Raw genomic sequence first — 24,194 nt, 5'->3', positions numbered from 1 at the left:
CTCAAAAGCATCTTTGAAAATTCCATTTTCAAATACGTACCTTTCCATCGATGAATGCCACCCTGAAATCTTTGACTTCCATTGCCGAAATGGACACCAAGTTCTTCTTGCGATCAGGTACACAAAAGAGATTCTTGTAAATGAATCAAGTTACCCTCATTCAATTTAGGGGTAACATTCCCTATACCCTTTCCGGGATAGGTGGAATCGACTCCAAGTATAGTCCCACAATTGTTTCCATCTCTACTAAATTATAGAAAGCACCCTTCTATCTGATGAAGTGCCTTGAAGCACTACAATCAATAAGCCAGATTCCCAAAGAATCTGAAGGAGAGGGAAAATACAAGATAATGCTTCTTTATCTTATTAGATACAACATTTGATTCTTCATACCTGGGGTTCCTTGTTTCCTTTGAAGAGTCGGCTATTTCCTTGATGACCTGCATTATCTGTCATTCCTTCGATCATTGAAGATGTCCCTGGAATGATTGTTATCATCATCAAGTGTGTGTCCCTTCCATTTAGACACTCCTTCTCATAATGGCCAAACTTATTACAATCAACGCATATGCCTTTCCTTTTCACCTTGAGATCTAGACTTCCCATTGAAGTGATCTGTAGGTAGGCAATCAAAAGCTTATGTTGTGCCACTCTGATAATATTCCCTGCTCCGACTTCACCCTCGGTGAATTTGAAGAGGGATGAATAATCTATTGATCCTTTTGTCCTTTCCCAACTGTCTTCGGTGATTGCTCTTTCACTCTTGCTAGGGCATTGTCTTCTCCTCAGCTTCGATACCATGTTAATTTTAGGTATGTTCTATGCTTAGAGAAATTTATTTCAATTTTCACAGTTAGCTCAATATAGTTTCCAGATTAGCAATCACATCAGCATTAAAGTAAATTGTAGATAGAACACAAACATAAATCACATAAGACAAGCCAAGACAAGAGGACACAAGATGTGGCGCTAGCCAGGGAAAAACCCCAATGTGGGGAAACCCTTGATCAATTCTTCTTATATGTTCTTCAATAGTTCAGCAGAGAGAAAGAGAGTGCATTTACAATAGAAGTCAACACTTTGACTTATCTAGATAAGAGCATAGATCATCTTTAAGAAGATGATACATGATATTAGTTGAAGACAAGCTGCTTCAACTGATTCTCCAAGGTGACTCCTTCACCTATCATTGTGTTGCATCTCGTCATCATGTTGCACCTCACTGTGCTGCACCATGTTGCACCCATCATCACAATGTTACACCTTATGACCATGTTGTACACATCATATTGTTGCACCTTATGACCATGTTGTACACATCATACTGTTGCACCTTATGCTGCATTGTTGTCCCAGTGTTTAGCACTGTTGTACCTTGTGCCACTACTACACCATGTTGTCCTTTTAGGGACATACATTTTCATTAATTGATAACTAATTAATCATTAATCTTATTTGTTGTTTTTTACATTATTTGTGTTATTTTTATATAAATTTAGTTCGTTACATTGCCTTCCCCTTCAAAAAGCTTTGTCCTTAAAGCTTACTAATGAAGGATCGGTTCTCTTTTGTTGATCGGAATATCTTCTTATTTCTAAGCTTTCATCTTTGTTGATACAGGATGATATAATGTTATGAGTGATAGACAGAATTGTCGTACTAAAAACGGGTCAAGCCATCCTAGATTAATCTTCTGGGAAATTTTTTGACCCTTGGAGATGTATGGGGAATAGTTATCGTATCACTTGATTGAGCTTATTTCAGTATTCTTCAGGACAAAAGTTTGTTTACGTTATGCGTGATATAGATTTGCATATTTATTAAGGCGTCTACTCTTGTGATTCGGATGTAGATAAGGAATTTTTCTTGTTTGAATTTCCTTAAACGTTTTTATGGCAGTTTCCTGATTTTCATCAAGCATTGTTGTTGTTGGCTTAACTGTTGAATCTTTATTTTGAGTGTTCTATGTTTGAACGACAACCTCTGAGTACGTTTTTACTTCAATAAGGTTTGGATTTGCCTGAATTGCGAGATTAGTGGTCTTGATGTTTGTTTCTTCGGTTTGGACTACTACATCCGAAGATCTTGATGCTTCCTTTGCGACAAGTTCTTTGAACCTATTAGTCAATGATTTCTTTTCACCTTAAGTTTTTTTACTCTGTTTGAGCAAAATTATTTTGATTATGATTTTTGAGACATAAGCATTCCTCATTCTCTGAGTCAACTTTATTTTGGCCTTCACACTTCTCGTCTTTTAAACACTTGATTTGTTCTACTAATGTTTGCTTAAGACTCTTTAAACATAATTTTTCTTCTTCTTGTTCTAATAAATGCTCCTTGAGTTCCTTCTTTGATGCTTTAGTTTTCTTGACTTGTTCGAGTAGTTTTTCTTGGTGATCTCTGAGGCGCGAAATTTGTCTTTGTTGCAGATGACTTCTTCATGCTCTTTTTACTTTTTCGATATAGTTTTCTCGTTATCTTGAAACATCAAGTTTGAGATATCCTTAAGGTCTTATAATGAAAATTTTATTGATTTTGATTTAATTGTTATGTCTCGAAACGTGACTATCTTCCCTTTATATGGAAACATCAAAACTTGTTTCTTTATGTTTAACATGAATGTACCCAAATCCTTAAACCATGGTTGACCGAGTATGATGTCAGTGTTTTTATCCGTCCTTACAACATGAATTTGAGATATGTACTCATAATGACCTATTATCACTTGTAGATCACTAATTTTATACTCTTTTTGGTCAAAAATATTTTTCTTTACACCAATGCTTATATCTGGAATTAATAGTTGATTTGTCAAGTTGATGTTGATATAATTTTTATTGTTGCTTGGGCTGATAGCGACATTAACTTTTTTTCCTTGGATACTTCATTTTAATGTAATTACTCCATGATCTGTAACTGAAAGACCATTATAGGAAAACCTTTCTTCCTTCGCCATTTTAGAATTAAGCTCCATCAATTTTTTTCAATGACTGATCCCATTTGTTTTATGGAGATGACTTAAAGTATTACGTGATTTTTTTTTAATATAAATATATATTTTTTCCAAAATACATATATATATTTTAAATAGTTTAATTACATAATTGAATTAATTATATATTTATAAAATATATAATTTTACATTATATAATTATATAATTATAAAACTTTATAATTATAAATTATATAATGTAAATATATATATAAGTATAATTATATAATAATTAACTATATAAAAATTAGTGTTATGGCCAATGTAATAAGATAAATTAGTGAAGCGAATTGGTGCGATGGTCCGAATGTAAATTGGTCGAGCCCGTATGAACCGACATCAGCTTCTTTTCGTGGCTCGATGCTTGACAGCTGGGGCCACGTTGGTTGACAAAGGGTTGTCGGTATGTAGATGTTTGGACATCGACGGTTGGTAGACAACGGCACCGGTTGGCGGAGGTTCTGTGTGGACGGTCATAACACAGCGTAACAGAAGGTTTTAACAGTGATAGCACAGGGAAACAACAACGCAACGCAGAAGAAGTAGCGGTGGTAGCACAAGGATGCGGTGGGCGCTAGGGGAACGGGCTTGCGGCTAGTTGCATGCATCAAACGAAGGGTGGTTGACAATTTGATAGCAGATGATGACGGGGAGCAGCTGGGGTTGCGAGGGACAGAGGAGTAGCGGCAGTCGAATTTGGTTGGAGCTCGTGGTGGCAGCGCGTGGCTCACGACTGTGGCAGAATAGAACATTTGATTGCACAGTGTGAAGGAATCGGCCAATGGTGGACAAGTGTGGTGGTTTGAGGTCGTTCGTTGCAAACTTAAATGGCGGCACAAGACGTTGCAGATCCGCGAACATATTTTGTTGTGGCGGGCTGCAAATAAATTTTGTTGTGGCGGCCCGCAGGTGTAGTTATGTCAGCCATAAGTAATTTTTTGTTTTAAATATTCTTTTTTATATATATAAATTCTATTTTTTCTTTTTTTAAATTTCAGTAACTTTTTTTATTTTTATTTTCTTTTAATAATATTTTTTTATATATTTTGATTTTTTCTTTTTCTTTTTCTATAAAAAAATATTATAATATGTGGCCAAGGGCCTAATAGCGAAAATTGTGGAATGGAGAATCTCCATCACTGGCATAACGAAATGCTTTAAATCACGATGACAACAAGGTTGACGATGGGTTGATGGCCAAAGGCCGGATCAAACGAAGCTATGATACCAATGTAATGACCAAAAGTCGTATACGCAGCGGAAATATTACATCCATTGTAGGATAGAAATTGTATATTATATAGAAAAATTGATGTAAGATGATACAAATTAGAATGAGGGTCTTGTATATATATAGCTAGGTAAGTACCCCTTCACGAACAGTTATGTCCTTTTAGGGACATACCTTTTCATTAATCGCTAACTAATTAATCATTAATATTATTTGTTGTTTTTTACATTATGTGTTATTTTTATATAAATTTAGTTAGCACTCCACTCTCACCACCGGAAAAAAACGAACAACACAGTCAGTACTCCACACTCGGATCCCAGCAACCACAGCGGCATACACACCAAATGGACCATAAGGACTCAACACACAAAGACGCTCACAACATTCAATCACAATTCCAATACAACGCTCACTGCTTTGGCATGCAATACGATGCATATAATATGAACCAAGAGCACGAACAAGCAACAAATCAATCCACAAAGACCAAACGCACAGGTGAGATTTGGAAGAGACGTGACAGAGAAGACGTGAGGAATGTGAATAGTCTTCAAATTCTACCAGTGCGAATCGAAGTTGCGTAGTGCGAATTCATCTACAAAAGTCTCCAACATGGGGCCGAAACTAGGGTCGCGAAGGTTTAAAAACTGTACATGGGAGGTACACAGAGAATGGTAGTCTGACAACTTTTAATTGGGTGTGGATGGTAGCACTAACAAGTTTTGAGTGCCCATGATCAAATTAAATTTGTGTTGTGATTTCAGAATTGTAGGCACAGTAGGGTAATGAAGACCAAAAAACTAATGGTTGGGCAAGGCCACAAAAACAATGGCTCAAATTGGAGCAAAGCCAGAATTCGCCCACTCTGATACCATGTCAAACACATGCATGGAATCGAGAGGATATGAAGGATAATTGTGAGATGAATTCTATTAACAAGATTTATATATAAACACAATTTCTTATGACCATTGGTTTTCACATTCCAAGTGGTCTCTTGGACTCTAGTGACTGTTCAACTTCCACACCATAACCCTTAGTGGATTAGGTGTCCAACAACAAAAAGAAAGATAAGGAAATTTCGAGGCTTTTAAGGAAGGCGAGGCAAAGACAAATATTGTGAGAGAGAAAAAGTAGCTTTCATGTTGGATATGAGTGAAAGAGAATTTGGCAAAGAATTTCCTTTGAATTAGAAGTTAACTGCTTTGGACCAGGAAAAGAAGCCACCATGAGTGGGAGTGATGAAGGTTTTAGGAGCAAATGCAAGGCAAGTCGCTTCTAATTAGGATGAGAGAAGGACACGACTCAATTTTGTGAGTGCAAATGTAAATGGGAGCCAGATGTAGGCAATGGTAAACATTGGGGCTACACACAACTTCATGAGAGAATATATGGCTAGAGTCTAGACAACTTGGGTTGATGATCAAACCAACTCTAGCATCCTTCAAAGTTGTTAACAATGGGGAGATGAGAGTGACTGGGGTGATTTATCATGTTCCTATTCGACTTGGAGATTGCCAAGGGAGGATGAGCTTTACCATTATGGAGCTTGATGAACATAAGTTGGTTCTAGGCCGAGAGTTTCTAATAGCATAAAAGGTTGTTCCAATACCTCGTATGGATCAATTTTACATTCTATCAGGATCAGATCCAGTCACAGTAAAGACCTTGAGTTAAGGCACGAATTTGAGAGCTATAGTTACTTATATTCGCATGGTTGACAAAGTAGATCAGTAGTCAAATGGAAGTGTTGTGGTACATTCTAGGATAGATCATGTAATTTGTTCTTTTGTAGCATACGCAAATCTTAGCAACCTTGACAAATAGAGTTTTGGGAGAGACACCAAAACCTGAGTAGAGAATTGTAAAGGGGACAAGGATGTATGGTTGTTCCACAAGGGAGACCATGGAGACACCATTGACCTAGGAGAGTGGTCGGGGAGGATACGTGCCTTGGTATATACGATCCGAGGAAGAGACCGGCTCATCCACACAGACCCTTGGAGAGAGACAGTGGCCCCATGATCCATAATTGAAGAGACTCACTAAGGAGGCAAGAGGCAAAATCAGGTCCCATGTTCCTTTGTTGATGTACATGACACAAATGCATGAAGGAGTTCTTCGAGTAGGACAGTTTGTGGATGACAATAAAGGAGGTGGTCAAGGTGATTGTCTCACCTCATCTTCACATTAAGTTGTAAGGAGATGGCTCCCTGTAGCAGTTAGGTGGCAAGTCATATGGCAAGGTACCTTTCTTCTTAGTATAGTAGGATGATCAAGGAGATACTTGGATGTTGATGAGATTCAAGGTGGTTGTACATGTGATTACGTGAGTTCTTGTGGATTTAACGCTCTAATTAGATTAGCTACCTGAATAACTAGAGACACAAGGGGATCTAACACATGGAGGCATGCAGGGGTTTTCATGAGTAAATGACAGACAAGGTAGCATCCAGGGTATATCACTTCATATGGTAGTTGGAATTCAGTGGGTGACATGAGTTTGTTGGTTGGAGCATTGTCGAGGACAACAATTTTGGAGTGGGGGAGGATGTCGAACCCTTAGTGTGATGGGCATGTGCACCTCGTCCATGATCAAGACGAGTGTGAGGACATCATCACTAAGCATGGGGCATTCATCACAAGTTTGTGTGACACTTGCATTTTGGTGTTCGTTTGGGAAACTTGGTGTTTTCAGTACGAGTGCATGTGATATCGCATGACACACACAATCAGAGCAATAGAGATAAGACGATGAGTGCAATCAATGATTGGCACACCCCCTCGAAATGAAGCAACATGGCATGATTGGTTATTGGCATGTTTCATCAAGACGATATGAGGCAAAATATAGGTGCAGCCAATGATTGTCGCACTCCACCACATGAAGATGAGACCTTCAGTTGAGCATGATGGTAGGATATAAGAATCAACTTGGGCATGTGAAGGGTCGGTCAAGAGCATGTATGCCATGTAGAAATTTATGTTTTCCTACCCCGGTTTTCAGTTTCTCCTTATTTCTCTCATGTAGTTAAATGCCCATTCCCATAACCATACATTTAACAGACTGAAAAAAAAAAAATATTGCTGAAAACACAAATTCTGGAAAATTTTCAAAATGCTGGAAATTGCATAAATAAAAATCAGCAATTAAAAACAGCCATTAAAACACATTAAAACACTGATATTTTTGATCAACTTGACCCTGGAAAAACCCCCTACAACTCTTGGGGAAAACCAGTTTGAGAGCTCTTCTTTATTTCTGAAAATTGCCTTTTTACAGTGAGAATTATTCAGCAAAAAATCAGCAAGCAAATTTACAACTTATCTCCTTTCCCGTGCCTCACAGCAATATGGAAATTACAGCAAACAGGACAGCAATAAATGCTGTACGACCTCCGTTTTGTGTGCAGAAAAATCAGCAAACTGCTCCTCGATGTTTGTGCAAAAATCTACCTTTCACTATGTGCTGAATCAGCTGTACAAATCTGCTCAACTGCTGCCTTGGAATGTGTGCCAAGCTGCTGTCTCCTTCTCCTTCCTGCTCAGAAATCTCTCTTGCTCTCTTGCTCTCCTTCTCCCAATCTGCTCATGAAAGAATGAATGACCTTTTCCTCCTTTAATATAACTCCAAGTGACTTTTGGGTGATCTCTAAATCCAATGGCTGAAATAGATTTAGATCGATGGTTGAGATTAAATGCTCATTTAAATCTCACTTTCTATTTTTTAATTCACTCCACTTTAATAAAGACCCACTTAGTCATTTATTTCCAAAGTCACTTTTCCTTTCTAATTTTTCATTGACTTTATAAAAGTCACTTTAAAATTAGACTTAATAACTTTATCACTTAAAGTCACTTTTAAATTAGATTTAACTTTATAAAATTATAAAGTCACTTTAGGAGAAAAATTAAATTCTTTTGGACACTTTTCCCTAGGCCAAAGATCAAAGCCTAAGGGAACCACCTGTCCTCCGGTACCAAATTTCAACACTCCCTCTTACCGAGGAAGGTGTTCCTCACCACACCCATCTTGTCTCTGAAGTAGACATGCTTGCCCCATGGTAAGGCTTTGGTAAGGATATCTGCAACCTGCTCATCAGTGGAAATATACTCAAGCTTCACAACTCCCTTCTGAACATAGTCTCTGATGAAATGATATCTGATCCCGATATGCTTTGACCTGTCATGAAATACTGGATTCTCCGTGAGTTTAATGCAACTCTGATTATCACAGTAAATCACTGAAGGTCTCAACCGCTGACCAAATAAGCCAAACAACATCTTGCGAAGCCAGATAGCCTCACAACTAGCTAGACTGGTTGCCATATACTCTGCTTCCGCTGAACTCAGTGCTACTGACTGCTGCTTCCGGCTGAACCATGACACTACTGCTGAACCCAACCCAAAACAACACCCTGAAGTGCTCTTCCTATCAGAAGCACAACCTGCCCAATCAGAATCAGTGTATCCTGCCAATCTCACTCCATCTCCCTGCCTGTAGTCCAGACCATAATCCACTGTGCCCTGCAAGTACCGCAAAATGTGTTTTGCAGCCACCCAGTGAACCTTCCTAGGCTCACACATAAACTGACCCATCGTGTTGACTGCAAAACAGATATCTGGTCTAGTGTTGACCAAATACATCAAGGAACCAATCAGCTGCCTGTACAATGTGGGATCCACCAACTCGGAATCCGAAGCATGAAGCTTCTTCTAGTTGGTGATCATCGGTGTCGACATGGGTCTACAATCCTCCATGTGGAATCTGCTAAGGATGTCCACAATATACTTCCCCTGCCCCAGGAAGAAATGCCCCTCCTCCTGCCACACCTCCAAACCCAAAAAGTAATGCATCAAGCCGATGTCCTTCATCTCAAACTCCGCCGCAAGATCTCTCTTGCAGTGCTCTATGAGTCTCTCTGCACCTGTAATGATCAAGTCATCCACATACAGCACCAGAATGAGAGGCTCCTCACCAATCACAATAAAGTAAAGGTTCGGATCTGCCTCACTCTTTGTGAAACCCATCCCCTGCAAGTATGCATCTATCCTGGAGTACCAAGCTCTGGGAGCTTGCTTCAGGCCATAAAGGGCCTTCTTCAATCTGCACACATGGGACTCCTTCCCATGCACCTCAAAGCCCTGTGGCTGCTCAATGTACACCTCCTCCTGTATGAAGCCATTGAGAAATGCGGTCTTCACATCCATCTGGTGGATCTTCCAACCCATCTCTGCTGCTATCGATATAATGGAGCGGATCGAAGTATATTGAGCCACGGGAGCGAAGGTCTCCTCATAATCAACTCCCTCTACCTGGGAGAACCCTCTAGCCACAAACCTCGCTTTGAATTTCTCAATGTTGCCATCTGCAGCATGCTTTACCTTGTAAAGCCATCTGGAAGTAACCACGGATTTGCCCTCACGTCTCGGCACCACCTCCCAAACATCATTCTTCATGATAGAAGAATACTCCTCCTGCATGGCCTCTCTCCAGACCTGCTGGCTAGCTGCCTCCTCATAGCTAGAAGGCTCAGAGTCAAGGATGCTGGTAACCATCGCCATATAGCTACAAAACCTCTCAGGTGGTCTACTCTCTCTGACCGACCTCTTCGGCTCAGCAACAGATGTGGCATCTCTCAAGGTGTCCTGAAGCCACTTGGGCTTCCTCTTCCCTGAGCATGCTTCTCCCATAGGAGAATGAAACTCCTCCTCCTCATCACCATCAGTAGCCTGAACTCCTGACTGTCTGTTTGCTGTCCTTCTGCATGCACCTGAACCTGTAGAAGCTGAGGTACCGTGTGAACTGTCCATCAGTGGACTCCCTAGTGAACTGCTCTGTGAACTGCTCTGCATGCTGCCCGGAGCACCACCCCTCTGGCTCGGCGAGCCACTGCTCACTGATGGACCTGACATCCTCATAGATGTACCTCCGGATCCTCCTGATCCCTGCCCACTGGATCCTTGCGACTGACTCAACCGCTGCTGAGGGTCTGGCTGATCCAGATACTCTAACTCCCGTGACCTCCTAAAGGCCCTGTCCTCCTCGAACTTCACATCCCGTCTGACAACAACTCTCCTCTATGCAAGAATGTAAATCCGAAAGGCCTTTGAGGTCTCACTGTAGCCCACAAAGATACCCTTCTCTGCGGTGGGCTCTAGTTTGGTCCTCTCCTCTTTGGGTATATAGGAGTATGTAATGCATCCAAAGATATGAAGATGACCAAGATCAGGTTTCTTCCCAGAGAAAGCCTCCTCAGGAGTCATGTGCCCCAAGGCACAATGCGGACTCCTGTTCTGCAAGTAAACAACTGTGTTGCAGGCCTCTGCCCACAAGAACAATGGCAACCCCTGATCATGTATCATGGCTTTGGCAGCCCCTATGATGGATCTGTTCTTCCTCTCTGCAACTCCGTTCTGCTGGGGGTTGTAAGGAACAGTAAACTCCCTCCTAATGCCTGCCTCCGCACAATAGTCAACAAACTCTCCAAGGGTGTACTCTCCTCCATTGTCCGACCTCAAGGACTTGATCTTTCGACCTGTCTGAGTCTCCACAAGAGCTCTGAACTCCTGAAACCGCTTGAAGACCTCACTCTTGGTCTTCAAAAAATAAATCCAGGTCCTCCTGGAGTGATCATCAATGAATAACACATAGTACTCATATCCACTCAAGGAAACATGAGACATCCGACCGCTCACATCGGAATGAATCAAATCAAGTATCCCCGTCGCTCTGCTGTCACTGCTGGGAAAAGGGGATTTGGCAAACTTGCCCATCACACAACCTCTGCAAGTATCAAAGTGATCAGTACTGAAATCTGGCACACATGTAGTGATCTCCCGCAATGTCCTCAAGGCTCCATGATACATGTGTCCCATCCTGCGGTGCCAAATCTCACACAGCTCAGAACTGCTAGCTCTGCTGTCGGTACTACTGCTCAATGCCAAAAGGGGCTGGAATGCAAACTTGTACACCTTTGCATGGCGTACACCTATCACTCTAGCTGAATCAGCTGGAGCGTCCCTGGGATACATCAACACCTGTCCTCCCCTGAACAGTACCTCATATCCTCTGTCCTCCAACGCTGAGACAGATATGAGGTTCTTCCTCATCCCTGGCACATAAAGAACCTCTGACACCTTCAAGGGAGGTTTGGACTCCCTCTGAAATGTCACTGTCCCCACCCCGACTGCTCTAACAACTCTGTCATCACCGAGTACTACCTCAATATCAGTGCCACTCTCTGAAAGCTCTGAGAAGTACTCACGGACTCCTGTCATATGACGTGAAGCCCCACTGTCCACATACCAGATATCTGTAGATGCTCCGCTAATCGAGGGAAAAGCATGCTCCCTCTGAACCTGTGTGGCAGGTGATCCTGCACTAGAGGACTCACATGTAGTGAACGCAAACTCCCGTTCAAAACGACCTGCAAAGTCCTCAATCTCAGCTGAAGCTGCCACTTCCTGGTTCTTTCCCTTCTTCTTCTTCTTCTCCGGACACACAACTGCATAGTGTCCCATCTTTTGACAATTCCAACACTTCACCTTGGAATAGTCCTTCTGTGTGTTCCCCTGTTTACCTTTACCTTTGCCTTTGCCCCCACCACCGCTTGTGGAAGCCTGCTTCTTCCCTTTGCCTTTCTTGCCTCCTGCCACCAGTGCTACATCCTCATCCAGCTCAACTGGATTGGCTGCCCCAAGCTGACCTTTCCTGATCTCTATCTGAATGCAATCATCCCAAAACCTCTCCCATGTGGGAAGGGTCTCACGTGCACAAACCCCATCAGCAAAGTTCAACCATGAACGGGGGAGGCCATTCACTGCAATACGCACCAACTCAGTGGATGGAATGGCCTCTCCAATCGCTGCCAACTCATCTCTCACATTGGTAATCTTTGTGAGATATCCAGCTGCACTATCATTCCCCATCTTAATGTTCTTCAGCTTCTCCTTCAGGACCATCTTCCAGTTCTCATTGGTACTCTGGTAGAGATTGGACAATGCTGTCCACATCTCATGGGCATTGCTCTTTCCTCTCACATGAGGAATGCAATGGTCTTTGATTCCGTCTAGAATCAGTCTCTTACTCTTATTGTTCTTCTTTTTATACTCACCCAACTGAGTAACATCAGTGGGCACAACAACAGGGTTCTGTGCGGTATGCACCATGATATCCCAGACTTCTGCCTCCTCAAAGATACTCTGCATTCTCTCCTTCCAAACGCTGTAATTTATATGCCCATCCAGCCTATCCTCCACCCTCAATCCCAATGACATCCTGCTGTCCTAAAACTGAAAAATAGCACTGCTATAGTAAAGATAAAACTGCTGTTTATGAAAAAATCAGCTTGCTGGAATTTTCTGAGTGAAAAATCAGCAACTGTAATTTTTCCTTTTGCTGTCCCAAACTGCCCTTCAGCACTCAAGCTCTGATACCATGTAAAAATTTCTATTTTCCTACCCCGGTTTTCAATTTCTCCTTATTTCTCCCATGTAGTTAAATGCTCATTCCCATAACCATACATTTAACAGACTGAAAAAAAATAAATATTGCTGAAAACACAAATTTTGGAAAATTTTCAAAATGCTGGAAATTGCAGAAATAAAAATCAGCAATTAAAAACAGCCATTAAAACACATTAAAACACTGATATTTTTGGTCAACTTGACCCTGGAAAAACTCCCTACAACTCTTGGGGAAAACCAGTTTGAGAGCTCTTCTTTATTTCTGAAAATTGCCTTTTTACAGTGAGAATTATTCAGCGAACAAATTTACAACTTATCTCCTTTCCCGTGCCTCACAACAATCTGGAAATTACAGCAAACAGGACAGCAATAAATGCTGTACGACCTCCGTTTTGTGTGCAGAAAAATCAGCAAACTGCTCCTCGATGTTTGTGCAAAAATCTGTCTTTCACTATGTGCTGAATCAGCTGTACAAATCTGCTCAACTGCTGCCTTGGAATGTGTGCCAAGCTGTTGTCTCCTTCTCCTTCCTGCTCAGAAATCTCTCTTGCTCTTTTGCTCTCCTTCTCCCAATCTGCTCATGAAAGAATGAATGACCTTTTCCTCCTTTAATATAACTCCAAGTGACTTTTGGGTGATCTCTAAATCCAATGGCTGAAATAGATTTAGATCGATGGTTGAGATTAAATGCTCATTTAAATCTCACTTTCTATTTTTTAATTCACCCCACTTTAATAAAGACCCACTTAGTCATTTATTTCCAAAGTCACTTTTCTTTTCTAATTTTTCATTGACTTTATAAAAGTCACTTTAAAATTAGACTTAATAACGTTATCACTTAAAGTCACTTTTAAATTAGATTTAACTTTATAAAATTATAAAGTCACTTTAGGAGAAAAATTAAATTCTTTTGGACACTTTTCCCTAGGCCAAAGATCAAAGCCTAAGGGAACCACCTGTCCTCCGGTACCAAATTTCAACATGCCACACTTCGACCAAACAACTCGACCAAAGGGAAGAACCACCCACTTTCACCCTAGTGTGTGACCACGGGGTGTTGTGAGTTCAAATTGAGGCCTGAACCATTTGATCAAGTTGCTTGAGGGTAGAACTACTATAGAGAGATGATGGGGGACGTGGAGTGATCAGACTCGACAGGTGGGCCAGGTGACCTAATCAGTGCCAAAATTTGAGGTTTGCAGGTGAGGGTTGTTTTGCGACCCGAGCAACCCGTGAAGTGTTGTATTGTTGTAACTAGGTACAAATGCAACCCGGCCAAGTGAGAGCTGCTACATTGTACTTTGTATATTTTACATATATGAAATATTTGTTGGGGTATTAGACTGCAAACTGCCCCATGGTAAAAAAAAATTCTTATGTTTTATTACTGATGCATGAACTGCCCCATGGTAAAAAATATTTCGTGTTTGATTATTGATGCATGCTAATGTGTTAATGATAATGATGTTAAGATTTGTCGGTGATGAAATTGTGAAGTGTAATCATAATACATGGGTTTTGGATTAAGACAGAAAAGTTTTAGCTGCTATATAACTTAATCAAAACATTAGCCAAGTGTGGCATAGTCTAGGTGAAGTAATGAGTTGGTCTCACCGGTGTCACATGCCTAGAGAGCACCCAGCATGCCTACCTGGATGAAGAATGCTCTAGAGTCGTGACAATAACATAATTGGTGTATAGACTAAAAAGGCTGACCACATGCAAAAAGTAAAGCAATAATGAAATTGGTGGTCTCAATATAGACTGAAATATTTAGCATTTTAGTTAATAAACGTCAATTGAACCTGTAAATACTAGATTGTTGATAGATTGACTGTATTTTGTCAACCTACCTGAATAAAACAAATATGCACATGCATTTTGTCAACCTACCTGAAATTATAAAGTTTCCTGTATAGAAGAGGGGACCATTTGGTAGGAAAGCAAATGCCCATGAAGTTTTGCCCATTAAATTGAATATCTCAATCAAATTTGAAAATAAACAGTAAAGGAATAATATTTTACATATATACACTGCTGTGTGACGGCTATAAATTTTTCCGTTCTGAGGAAACTGTTGAATGTCATATTAAAAAAAAAAAAGTGAAATGACTCGCAGAGAAAAAGCAATTATACTATGGATCGTTCCATATCCAGACGAGTTACACCTTACTCACTACTGTGCTCATTAATCATCTGCTGACTCCTAGTGGTGATAAGAATCAGCCTTGAACGATATGCAAAACGATCACCAAGATGATCATGTTACTTTACAAAAGTTAAGTGAATTTCCCTTTTCTTTTGTGGAATTCAAACACATTTTGTTGAACTCTTTGGAACTAGATTACATAGTCCATGTGAGATTCCAAATATTGGTACAAAAATATCTTACCGGGTAGTGTGTTTTTCCAAGCAAGGCCCAGAACCATGGCCAAGCTTTATGATTTGTAGTCAAAAAAATTTGAAACATTTTTGGCGAAAGCAAAATCAATTAAACATTAATCACCTCTACTCTCCTCTATTCTCCTCAAAGGAATGTTCACTTGCCGATTCACTTCCATTATCAAGTGGCAAAGAAGCCTCTGAAGTACTATCATCAAGAGCAAGATTTGATAGACTGCCGGTTACACTTCCATTTTCACTGTCTGAAATTCCCACATCTTCACTGGTTTGTTTTGTAAGACTCCAAAGCATAATGCTTGCAACCAATATCAGTATCATTTTAGGATTAACCTGCATATTTATATTCAATGTTGGTGAGATGGGATGTTAAGGATGGTCAATAGAACAAAAGCATAATACAAAATTTTACATCTATACAAATGATACATCATATTACCACTTCTGCAGAGAAAATAATAGTTTCAGTGGAATACCTCAACAATGTCTTCAGGTAGAAGGAAAACTGAGCAACCAAGCTTCCTTGCCACACTGATTATATAGGTTGCATTCAGTCTCTTTTCTTCCTCTGTAGAAATAGCATAATATTCACCAAAATAATGAGACTATAAACAAACAATTGGCAATCCAAGAGCCAGCAGAGGAAAGTCTTATTTCAAGCTGACAGACTACAACAATTGATACTGCTTTCGCAGATGAAATCAGTTCCTAATATCTAATAAGTCGGCATAAATTAACAAATTTCTATCAGTTTAGCTGTATCAAAATACTAAAGTAAATAAATAGATATGTGAATTCTCACATAATAGATTCACAACAAATAAAGCAAGCAAAATTGCTGTTCTCTATTTAATCTTTTTCATCCATGTTTACATAGCAGAAAAGCTCCTTTAAAATAAAGCTGACAGAAATCATATATAATAGGCTACTGGCTTAAATTGTTTTCACATAGAAGAATAGTTTTTGTTTGCTGGTATTGAAGTCAATGTAAACCAACCGTTTTCTATCAATTCAACCCAAATAAAATGCTCAAGCGAAAACTGATAGGTATGTTCCTCTCTCAAACAATATTATATATGATAAGGATATATATTATCCCCACTGATAAGCACTTACCATTCTCGCCTTTTGTGACAATATACCAGTTCACAACCCTAGGTTCCACAGCACTCAGTAATTCAAGGAGAAATATTCCATTTGCAAGACTTTTGTCCTGAAACAAATCATTTTCAAATCTCAAGACAACTCAAAAAACAACTAATACACAGAAATTCATTTCAATTTTCCACAAAGAAGGACCCTACTCTGTATGAAGTTGTGTTTCTAAATGCAATAAAATAACCTGGGGAGATTAAGAATGCCATACCCTGAAGCTCTCCATTTGAGAAGCTCTGCCTGTATTTTTAACTTTTGCATTTGCCCAATTCATTATCTCAAGATCCGATATCTCCTTATGACTAGAACGCAGCCTGAGATTTCTGAGCAGCTGAAGCATGTTGTACCGCATCAATTGCCACAAATATGCTGAAAATAAAAAATTATTTAGTTTTTACCAATTCAAGCACAAATGCATTACTGTCCAAGTGATTTTTGAATAAAAAAAAAATCTATAATTTCTGGATTTGTAACAAACTATATTTTAAACATTTTACAGGTTGATAGCAATTTCAAAAAGCTGATGGAGATTTTGATTCAAGACATCTGATGATGCTTAATTAAAAGAAAGCACCTGATTGTTAAAGACAAACAAGTTAATGTTTAAATGACAGGCACATTATTGTTGAGGCAAACAAGTTTAGGATGACAAAATATATTTTTTTGATTTGTAAACATGCACCTCACAACCGGTCATGCCTGTAAATTTCAATGATCTTCAATCAAGAGTGCACCCTGTGAAACAGAACTTATTTTTGAACATAATTGCATGTTAACAATAGTTTAAATTTAGTGCTCTTGGAATAGACTTTAAATCATAGATTTTAGGTTAATGGATTGTTCTCATTAGCAGTCAACTATTATGGTTCTCCCAACATACTTTGGTCCGAGTATGTTCTACAGACTGCTTAGAATTTCAGCCAAGAAATTTCTTCTATCCAACAGCATACCATGACCCTGATAATTAGCTTAATCGCATTGATGTCGTCAGAGAGAAGGGATATATAGGTTAAAATATATTTTAAGATGTGCAAACAGAAATATGTAGATAAAACAAACAAAATATAATCAAAGACTCACCAAGAATGAGCTTTTTATTTCCTTGCACAATGTCATTCCCAGCCACATTAACAAGTGAAAATTTCATTTGCTTTCCAATTCTGATTACTTGATTACAATTTTCTACTTTCCTGAATGGCATTTTTATTGGAGGCTTGCTTGCTTGCTTCCAATTTACCATCCCTGGGGCCACTTTGTCAAGTACTTCAAGCAGAACCCATCTATGACAAAGAAAAGCACAGTATAAATCGCAATATTTAAGAACCCAAAGAATTCTCCTACAGAAGACATCAAAATCAAATATGGAAATCTATGCAATGTGGAAGATCCAAGTGAAACACCAGCCAATAAAAATGCTAGAGATATTAAAAAAGAAAATAATGTAAAATTCAACTGCCAAAGTCATGATTGAAGACAAACTTACCCATTCCTAACATCTTCAAAAAGATTGTTGACAAATGTGTCAATACCAAGACTATTGATCCATAAGCGGAAAGCTCTTTCTTCCCTAGAAACTTGCACATCGTCTTCCATCATCTCTGCAAATGATACCTTGTTTGGATCCAATGATAATCCACTCCTAAAAACCAAGATAAACAAGATAATTGTGTAAGAACAGATTAATCCTCATTTTGAACCATCCACTAATAATGTTGATCATACCACATAATGAAGTACTCAACTGACATAGTATATTGAAGAATTTGTAGAGTGATTAATACATGCATATTTGTAATTTCCACCATTGATAAAGATTAGCAAGTAATTTGGCAATCAAGAAAGTTTCATAAGGACATTGGTTGACCAGTGGGACAATATGTTTGAGCAGCGATGTTATCATTACGCAATTTCAAATGCCATGTTTACTCCAGCTGAAGTCTAGGTTCATTTCCAGGCTATCCTTTTGTATTGGAGTTGTTTCACACTGTTAAAATTCAATTATTTCCTTTTCATATATGTATGAACAGTTTGCACTATATAGTATTTCCATAACTGAAAGCATCCTTTCCAGTTGATTGCAATACCCTTCCATCATGGAGAAGTGTTAGTTGACTACTCCGAGCCTTGATGAAGGGGAAGATGTTGAAAATTGTAGCGAATGGAAGGTCTTCTCTCATGTGTGCCTTAGCCAGGAAGACCACGAGTTGTCCTTCTTTGACCATGGAGCAAGTTCATAGAGATGGTGAGTTTATTTCCAGTTTGCGGGAATAATATTCACAAGTTCATGCATAGTGTTAAAGGATCAGTTACGTGGACCCTTCTTCAGATTAGCTACAGTTCGAGTGGCAGTACGAGTTTAGAAAAGGACAAGTTGGGAACTTCAGTCATTGATTGAAGTAAGGACGAGTTGTGACTCCAGTTATGATTGGAGAGAGAACCGGTTCAACTTAGTTAACTTGCCAGTTAGAGACTCAAGTTCTAAATTTAAACAAGGCCCAAAATTAGCATGGATCGAATCTATGAAGCAAGGACGAAGGCACAAGGAATTCATTGTTGTTTTGTGCACGAAGGATTGTGACAAGACACAGCTCACAGGATTGTGAGAGAGCACAAGTTTGTGTGAGATCATCTTTGTTTGTGAGTGTGTTCCTTAGAGGAGCTAGTGTGCAGTATTGAGGAGGCTTTCTTGTGACAGAATTGCGCTACGAACTAGGAGGTATCTGCGCTAGGAAATAGGAGGCATGTGCGCAAAGATATAGGGCCAGGCAAAGCGCAAGGAAGTAGGAGCAGGGGATCAATTGTTTGCAGGGTGAGTATGAGCTAATTCAGCAAGAGAACAAGGTTGCTCTTAGTGTGACAGATTGCATTTTAAGAGATTCAATTGCTCAAGCTTTATCAATAAAATACTACAAACAAAGAAGCAGGTTTTCCCAGTTGGGTTCCTGAGAACAAATAATTGTGTAAATCTGTGTAGTGTTTTTATCTCTGTGTTTTATTCTGTTGCTTATCAGTTAAGAAACTCTGTATCTTGGTGAAAGTAAATTTGGTTTCAGTGTTGGTTAACTAGTTTTCATTTATTCACTAAGTAGTTGCAGAGTTTCGTGGAAAATTTACATGGTATCAATGCAGAGATCAGTATAAAGACCAGCACCAAGTTGATCAGTGAGACTAGAGCGCATACAAGTGAGGAAGGCTAGCGCTAGAGTTTGAAGAGAAAAGCAGAGTAGTGGCTTGGATAGCAGTATGTCGTTCCTAGGGCTAAGGTCAGATCACAGTTTAGAGGGAGCCTTAAATTTCTGTGCATGGAAGGAGTGGATATATGTGGTGTTGGAAGATAATGAGGTGATAGAGTTTGTGAAGCAGGCTCAAGTGCCACCTCAAGATCCCCAACAGTTGGCCCAGCATAACAAGAATGACACCAAGGCGAGGAGGATCATTCTTGAGGGGATCAGAGACCATATTATTCCTCATCTCCATGAGAAGAAGACAATATATGAGATGTTTAAAGCCATCTTAGATTTATATCAGGGTTCCAGTGATGCCAGGAAGCTTGCTCTCAAAGAGAAGCTGAGAAGTATCCAGATGAGCAAAGATGAGCCCATCATCACATATCTTTCAAAGTTCACTCAAGTTCGAGATGAGCTAGGTGGTGTGGGCGTGACAGTAGCAAAACAAGACCTTGTGAGTCTTGCGCTTCTAGGACTCCATAAGTCTTGGTATAGTTTCCAAGATGCAGTGAGTGGCAGAGAGAATATTCCTAGTTGGGAAAGGTTATGGAGTGATTGTGTTCAAGAAGAGATCCGAAGAAGGACGAGAGATGGTAGAAAAGCTCCAGCAGAGGATGATCCGGATTTAAATGGGCACGCAATAAATTACAGAGATAACCAAAAATACAGAGATGAGATAACCATAAATACAGAGATGCAGAAATAATACTTCATTTCATTACTGTAAAATACTGAAATGTGCTTACAAACAGAAATAGAAATAAACCAGCTAGGGCGATGGTAGCTTATCTCTGAGAAGAGATGTGGTGGCTACATGCCTCTGAACTGTTCCGAACTGAGTTACAATGAGGCTCGAAGGCCTATTTGTTGAGAAACAATGGAAAACCCTTCACATTCCAAAACCTAACCCTAGAAGATGAAACGCCAAATTGTGGGCCCCGTTTGGGTAAATTGGTACATCAATTTCCCGGGGTCGTAACTCTAGCATACGATCTCCGTTTGACGCGCACGATAGCTCGTTAGAAAGATCTATCCGAGTACTACCACTTTGGGAGGCAACATCAATCCATGGACCCATGTTGCCCCAGATTCCCAAAAAAACGTCGTTTAGGGCCTCAAAACGGCTCTGGAAGTTCAGGACCCGAAAAACGGCAAAAATAGTAAACTGTGCTGCAATTTAGGAAACTGAAAAGACTGAAAGAGACAATTGTGGGGGTCCAAATGGGATAGGTGGGTGGCCACCAACATCCACCTGGATCATTCCTCCCCCCTTAGGAAGCAATGGTCCCCATTGCGTTGAGTTCCTCCATCTGCTGAACTTGTCCTGTAATCTCTGATGTGTCCAGTAATGGTGGGAAGCATGGTCGACGATGGTCCACATTGAACATTTGGTGCAGGCGAAGGAATGGAGGAATGACGTGCTCCAAAGCATTGTTCCCCATAGCCTTGGTACTGCTGTAAGGACCATGTCGGAGTGGTCTGAGCTTCTGATGGGTTCTGGTAAGGCGTTCTTTCTGTCGATGCAACCAGACTTTGTTGCCCACCTGAAACTTGTGTGGTACCCCTGTGGGTGAGGAGAAGTCGTTCCTGTGTTTTGTCATGACCGTATCCCTTTGTTGCTGCTGCTGCGTAGAGGAACCCTTTGCAGGGGTCATGGATGTAGCAACAATCTTCCCCTTACTTTGGGAGTGAACCAGACAGATGAATTTCCTGGTCTGTGATATGAGCTTGTTGCCTTTCTTAGCAGTGATCAAAGATGTGGCAGTAGGTGGGGCTACCTCCGGTATCCTGTATAATGAATTATTTAAAGAAATAATGACAGCACGAGGCCTTGACTCATACACAGCATGTCGCCTCCACAAGTATGGTTGGCCTAGTAATACATCACAAACATCCAAAGGTGTAACATCACACAATACCTCGTCTATGAAGGGCTTGATGTTGTAGGGAAGGCGGCACTGCTGGCGAACTTTGAGATCTCGTCCTTCATGAAGCCACCCGACACTGTACGACTGTGGGTATGGTGTAGTCGGTAGGCCCAACCACTTCACGACCTCTGCTGAAACGAGGTTCTTTTGGCTGCCATTGTCGACAATGAATTGCAGTGGCGAACCCTTCACCCACATCCATGAGTGGAAAAGACGCTCCCCCTCTTCTGGATCTGCAGGGTCATTCTTCTAGATCTTGGCAGTGGCAACAGTGGCGCTGGGATCCGCATCAATGATCTGCTTCCCTTTACCATTCCCCTTGTCAGGTTCTGGCTCAGGGTCAGAACATGCATCTGATTCAGAAGCCTTCAACTCGGCCACCAGCGACTGCTTGGTCCGACACTCACTTGTGTTATGAGTGGGACTCTTGTGGAACTCACACCACTTTCTTGTGTCCTTCTTCGGCTTCGTGGTGTTGTTCTTTTCTTGCGGCTTCGACGGGTTGTCTTGGGTCACCCCGCCTTGGCTTTGTCCTTTGGGCTTCGGATTTGCAGGTCCAAAGTCTCGCTTCTTCTGTTTGAACTTTTACTCGATTTTGACAGCGTATCGGTATGCTGTGCCGAGTGAGGGGATGTTCAAGAACCCCTTCTCTTCCTAGATGTATCTGTGTAGGCAGTCGCGGTATTTGAGTACCAGATGCAGCTCAGAATCTTTGATACCCAACTGTGTGCGAAGGGTATGAAAAATGTTTGTCAACTCCGACACATCTTGGTCTCGTCTCTGCCGCAGTGTGGTCCATTTGATGTATTTGTCCTCATAGCTTCCGACAGGGTAGTACTGCTCCTTAATGGCATCTCGAAAGTCATTCCAAGTGGGTGCGGCTGAAAATAATGAGCCTGTACTTTCATCCTTCTGCTCGCAGTAGGTTTCCCACAAGTGCTTGTCGTGGGGGGCTGCTTTGAGAAGAGCGAAAACAATCTTTTCCCGACTTAAAAATTCATGAACAGAAAAATACCCATCTAGTAGATTTAACCATTTATCTATAGCATCTGCGTCTATTTGACCCTCGAAGATGGGGATTTCAAAATTAACTTGTACCTTAAACGGTGTAGTGTTTCCAGAGTCGCTGTTGGAAGTCGATGCGTCGCCTCTGGGTAGCCGCTGAAGGATCTGCGCAAAGCTATCCATCATCGCGTTCCTTTGCCGCTCGAGCGCTTCTTCGAGCAAGATTTTGATAGGATCTCCTGCCCCCTCGTCTTTCTTCTCATCCGCCATGGGAGGCCGTCGGGATTTGCGAGGCTGGTCTTGCAAAGGTTCGACCAGTTCAAGCCCTAACTCCTTATATCCCGACCTCGTTGGGGACATGCAAAGAAAAACAGAGAAAAAGCAGATCGCTCTGATACCACTGATCCGGATTTAAATGGGAACGCAATAAATTACAAAGATAACCATAAATACAGAGATGAGATAACCATAAATACAGAGATGCAGCGGAAATAATACTTCATTTCATTACTGTAAAATACTGAAATGTGCTTACAAACAGAAATAGAAATAAACTAGCTAGGGCGATGGTAGCTTATCTCTGAGAAGAGATGTGGTGGCTACATGCCTCTGAACTGTTCCGAACTGAGTTACGATGAGGCTCGAAGGCCTATTTATTGTTGAGAAACAATGGAAAACCCTTCACATTCCAAAACCTAATCCTAGAAGATGAAACGCCAAATTGTGGGCCCCGTTTGGGTAAATTGGTACATCAATTTCCCGGGGTCGTAACTCTGGCATACGATCTCCGTTTGACGCGCACGATAGCTCGTTAGAAATATCTATCCGAGTACTACCACTTTGGGAGGCAACATCGGTCCATGGACCCATGTTGCCCCAGATTCCCAAAAAAACGTCGTTTAGGGCCTCAAAACGGCTCTGGAAGTTCAGGACCCGAAAAACTGCTAAAAATAGTAAACTGTGCTGCAATTTAGGAAACTGAAAAGACTAAAAGAGACAATTGTGGGGGTCCAAATGGGATAGGTGGGTGGCCACCAACATCCACCTGGATCAGAGGACGAGGAGAACATTGCCCTGGCAGGCAAAGGTAGAGCCAAGGGCAAGAAGGGCCAAAGAGAGGTTGAGCCCAATTAGAAGGGCGAGAAGAAGAAGAAGAAGGATCTGAGCAAGATCAAGTGCTTCCATTACCATGAGTTTGGGCACTATGCCACGAAATTTCCTAATCAGAAGAAGGATTCCAAAAAGGATCATGTAGCTACATCAGCAAGATGTAGATGTGTTTTCTGCCCAGTTCAAAAAATATTTCTCATTGATTGCATGCATGGCAAGCTCAAGAGGCAGCAGCATATGGTAGATTAATTCAGAAGCATCCTTCCACATGACCAGGAATAAGAAGTATTTCAGCCACTTGAAGGAGAAGGACATGTAGTTTCAGATTGAGCTAGGAGATGATGGTATGTATGCAGCTAGAGAAGTTGGTACTGTCAATTTTCAGAGTGAGTCAGGTAATCCTCTCCATCTCAAAGATGTCCTCTATGTTCCAGGCCTTGAGCATAATCTTGTTTATGTAGCTACCCTTGAGGACAAGGGTTATGATGTTATCTTCAGCAGAGGTAAGGCTTACCTCCAACACTTAGCTTCTGGATGTAAGAAGCAGATAGGTGCGAGGAAGAAGAATCTATACTTACTACATCTTGAGACAGGGGCAGCCTTGAGCAACAAGGAAGGAAGTTCTTGGAGGAGAGAAGTGACAGTTGAGGGGAGGAGCTCTGAGGGGGTCCTTA

The 24,194-nt window shown here is 40.8% G+C and overlaps 1 protein-coding gene across 1 annotated transcript in view; it reads right to left on the bottom strand.

The window, feature by feature from the left end:
* Positions 1-14,960: 14,960 nt before the first annotated feature.
* The window catches only part of LOC149240459 (fimbrin-5-like), a 45,295-nt gene continuing 36,061 nt past the window's right edge, over positions 14,961-24,194 (bottom strand). The window contains exons 9-14 of the mRNA XM_089373711.1: positions 17,734-17,889; positions 17,331-17,530; positions 16,462-16,619; positions 16,212-16,308; positions 15,572-15,663; positions 14,961-15,428 (exon numbers count right to left, since the gene is read on the bottom strand). Coding sequence (XP_089229837.1) covers positions 15,204-15,428; positions 15,572-15,663; positions 16,212-16,308; positions 16,462-16,619; positions 17,331-17,530; positions 17,734-17,889 — 928 coding nt within the window. The 3' untranslated portion in view covers positions 14,961-15,203. The remainder of the gene's footprint in view (positions 15,429-15,571; positions 15,664-16,211; positions 16,309-16,461; positions 16,620-17,330; positions 17,531-17,733; positions 17,890-24,194) is intronic.

Source organism: Pinus tabuliformis, chromosome 8, assembly GCF_031772625.1.
Source record: "Pinus tabuliformis cultivar Carrire ecotype Pingquan chromosome 8, CPIR1, whole genome shotgun sequence".
NCBI classification, from domain to species: Eukaryota; Viridiplantae; Streptophyta; class Pinopsida; order Pinales; family Pinaceae; genus Pinus; species Pinus tabuliformis.
This window is presented reverse-complemented; position numbering and strand designations above follow the sequence as displayed.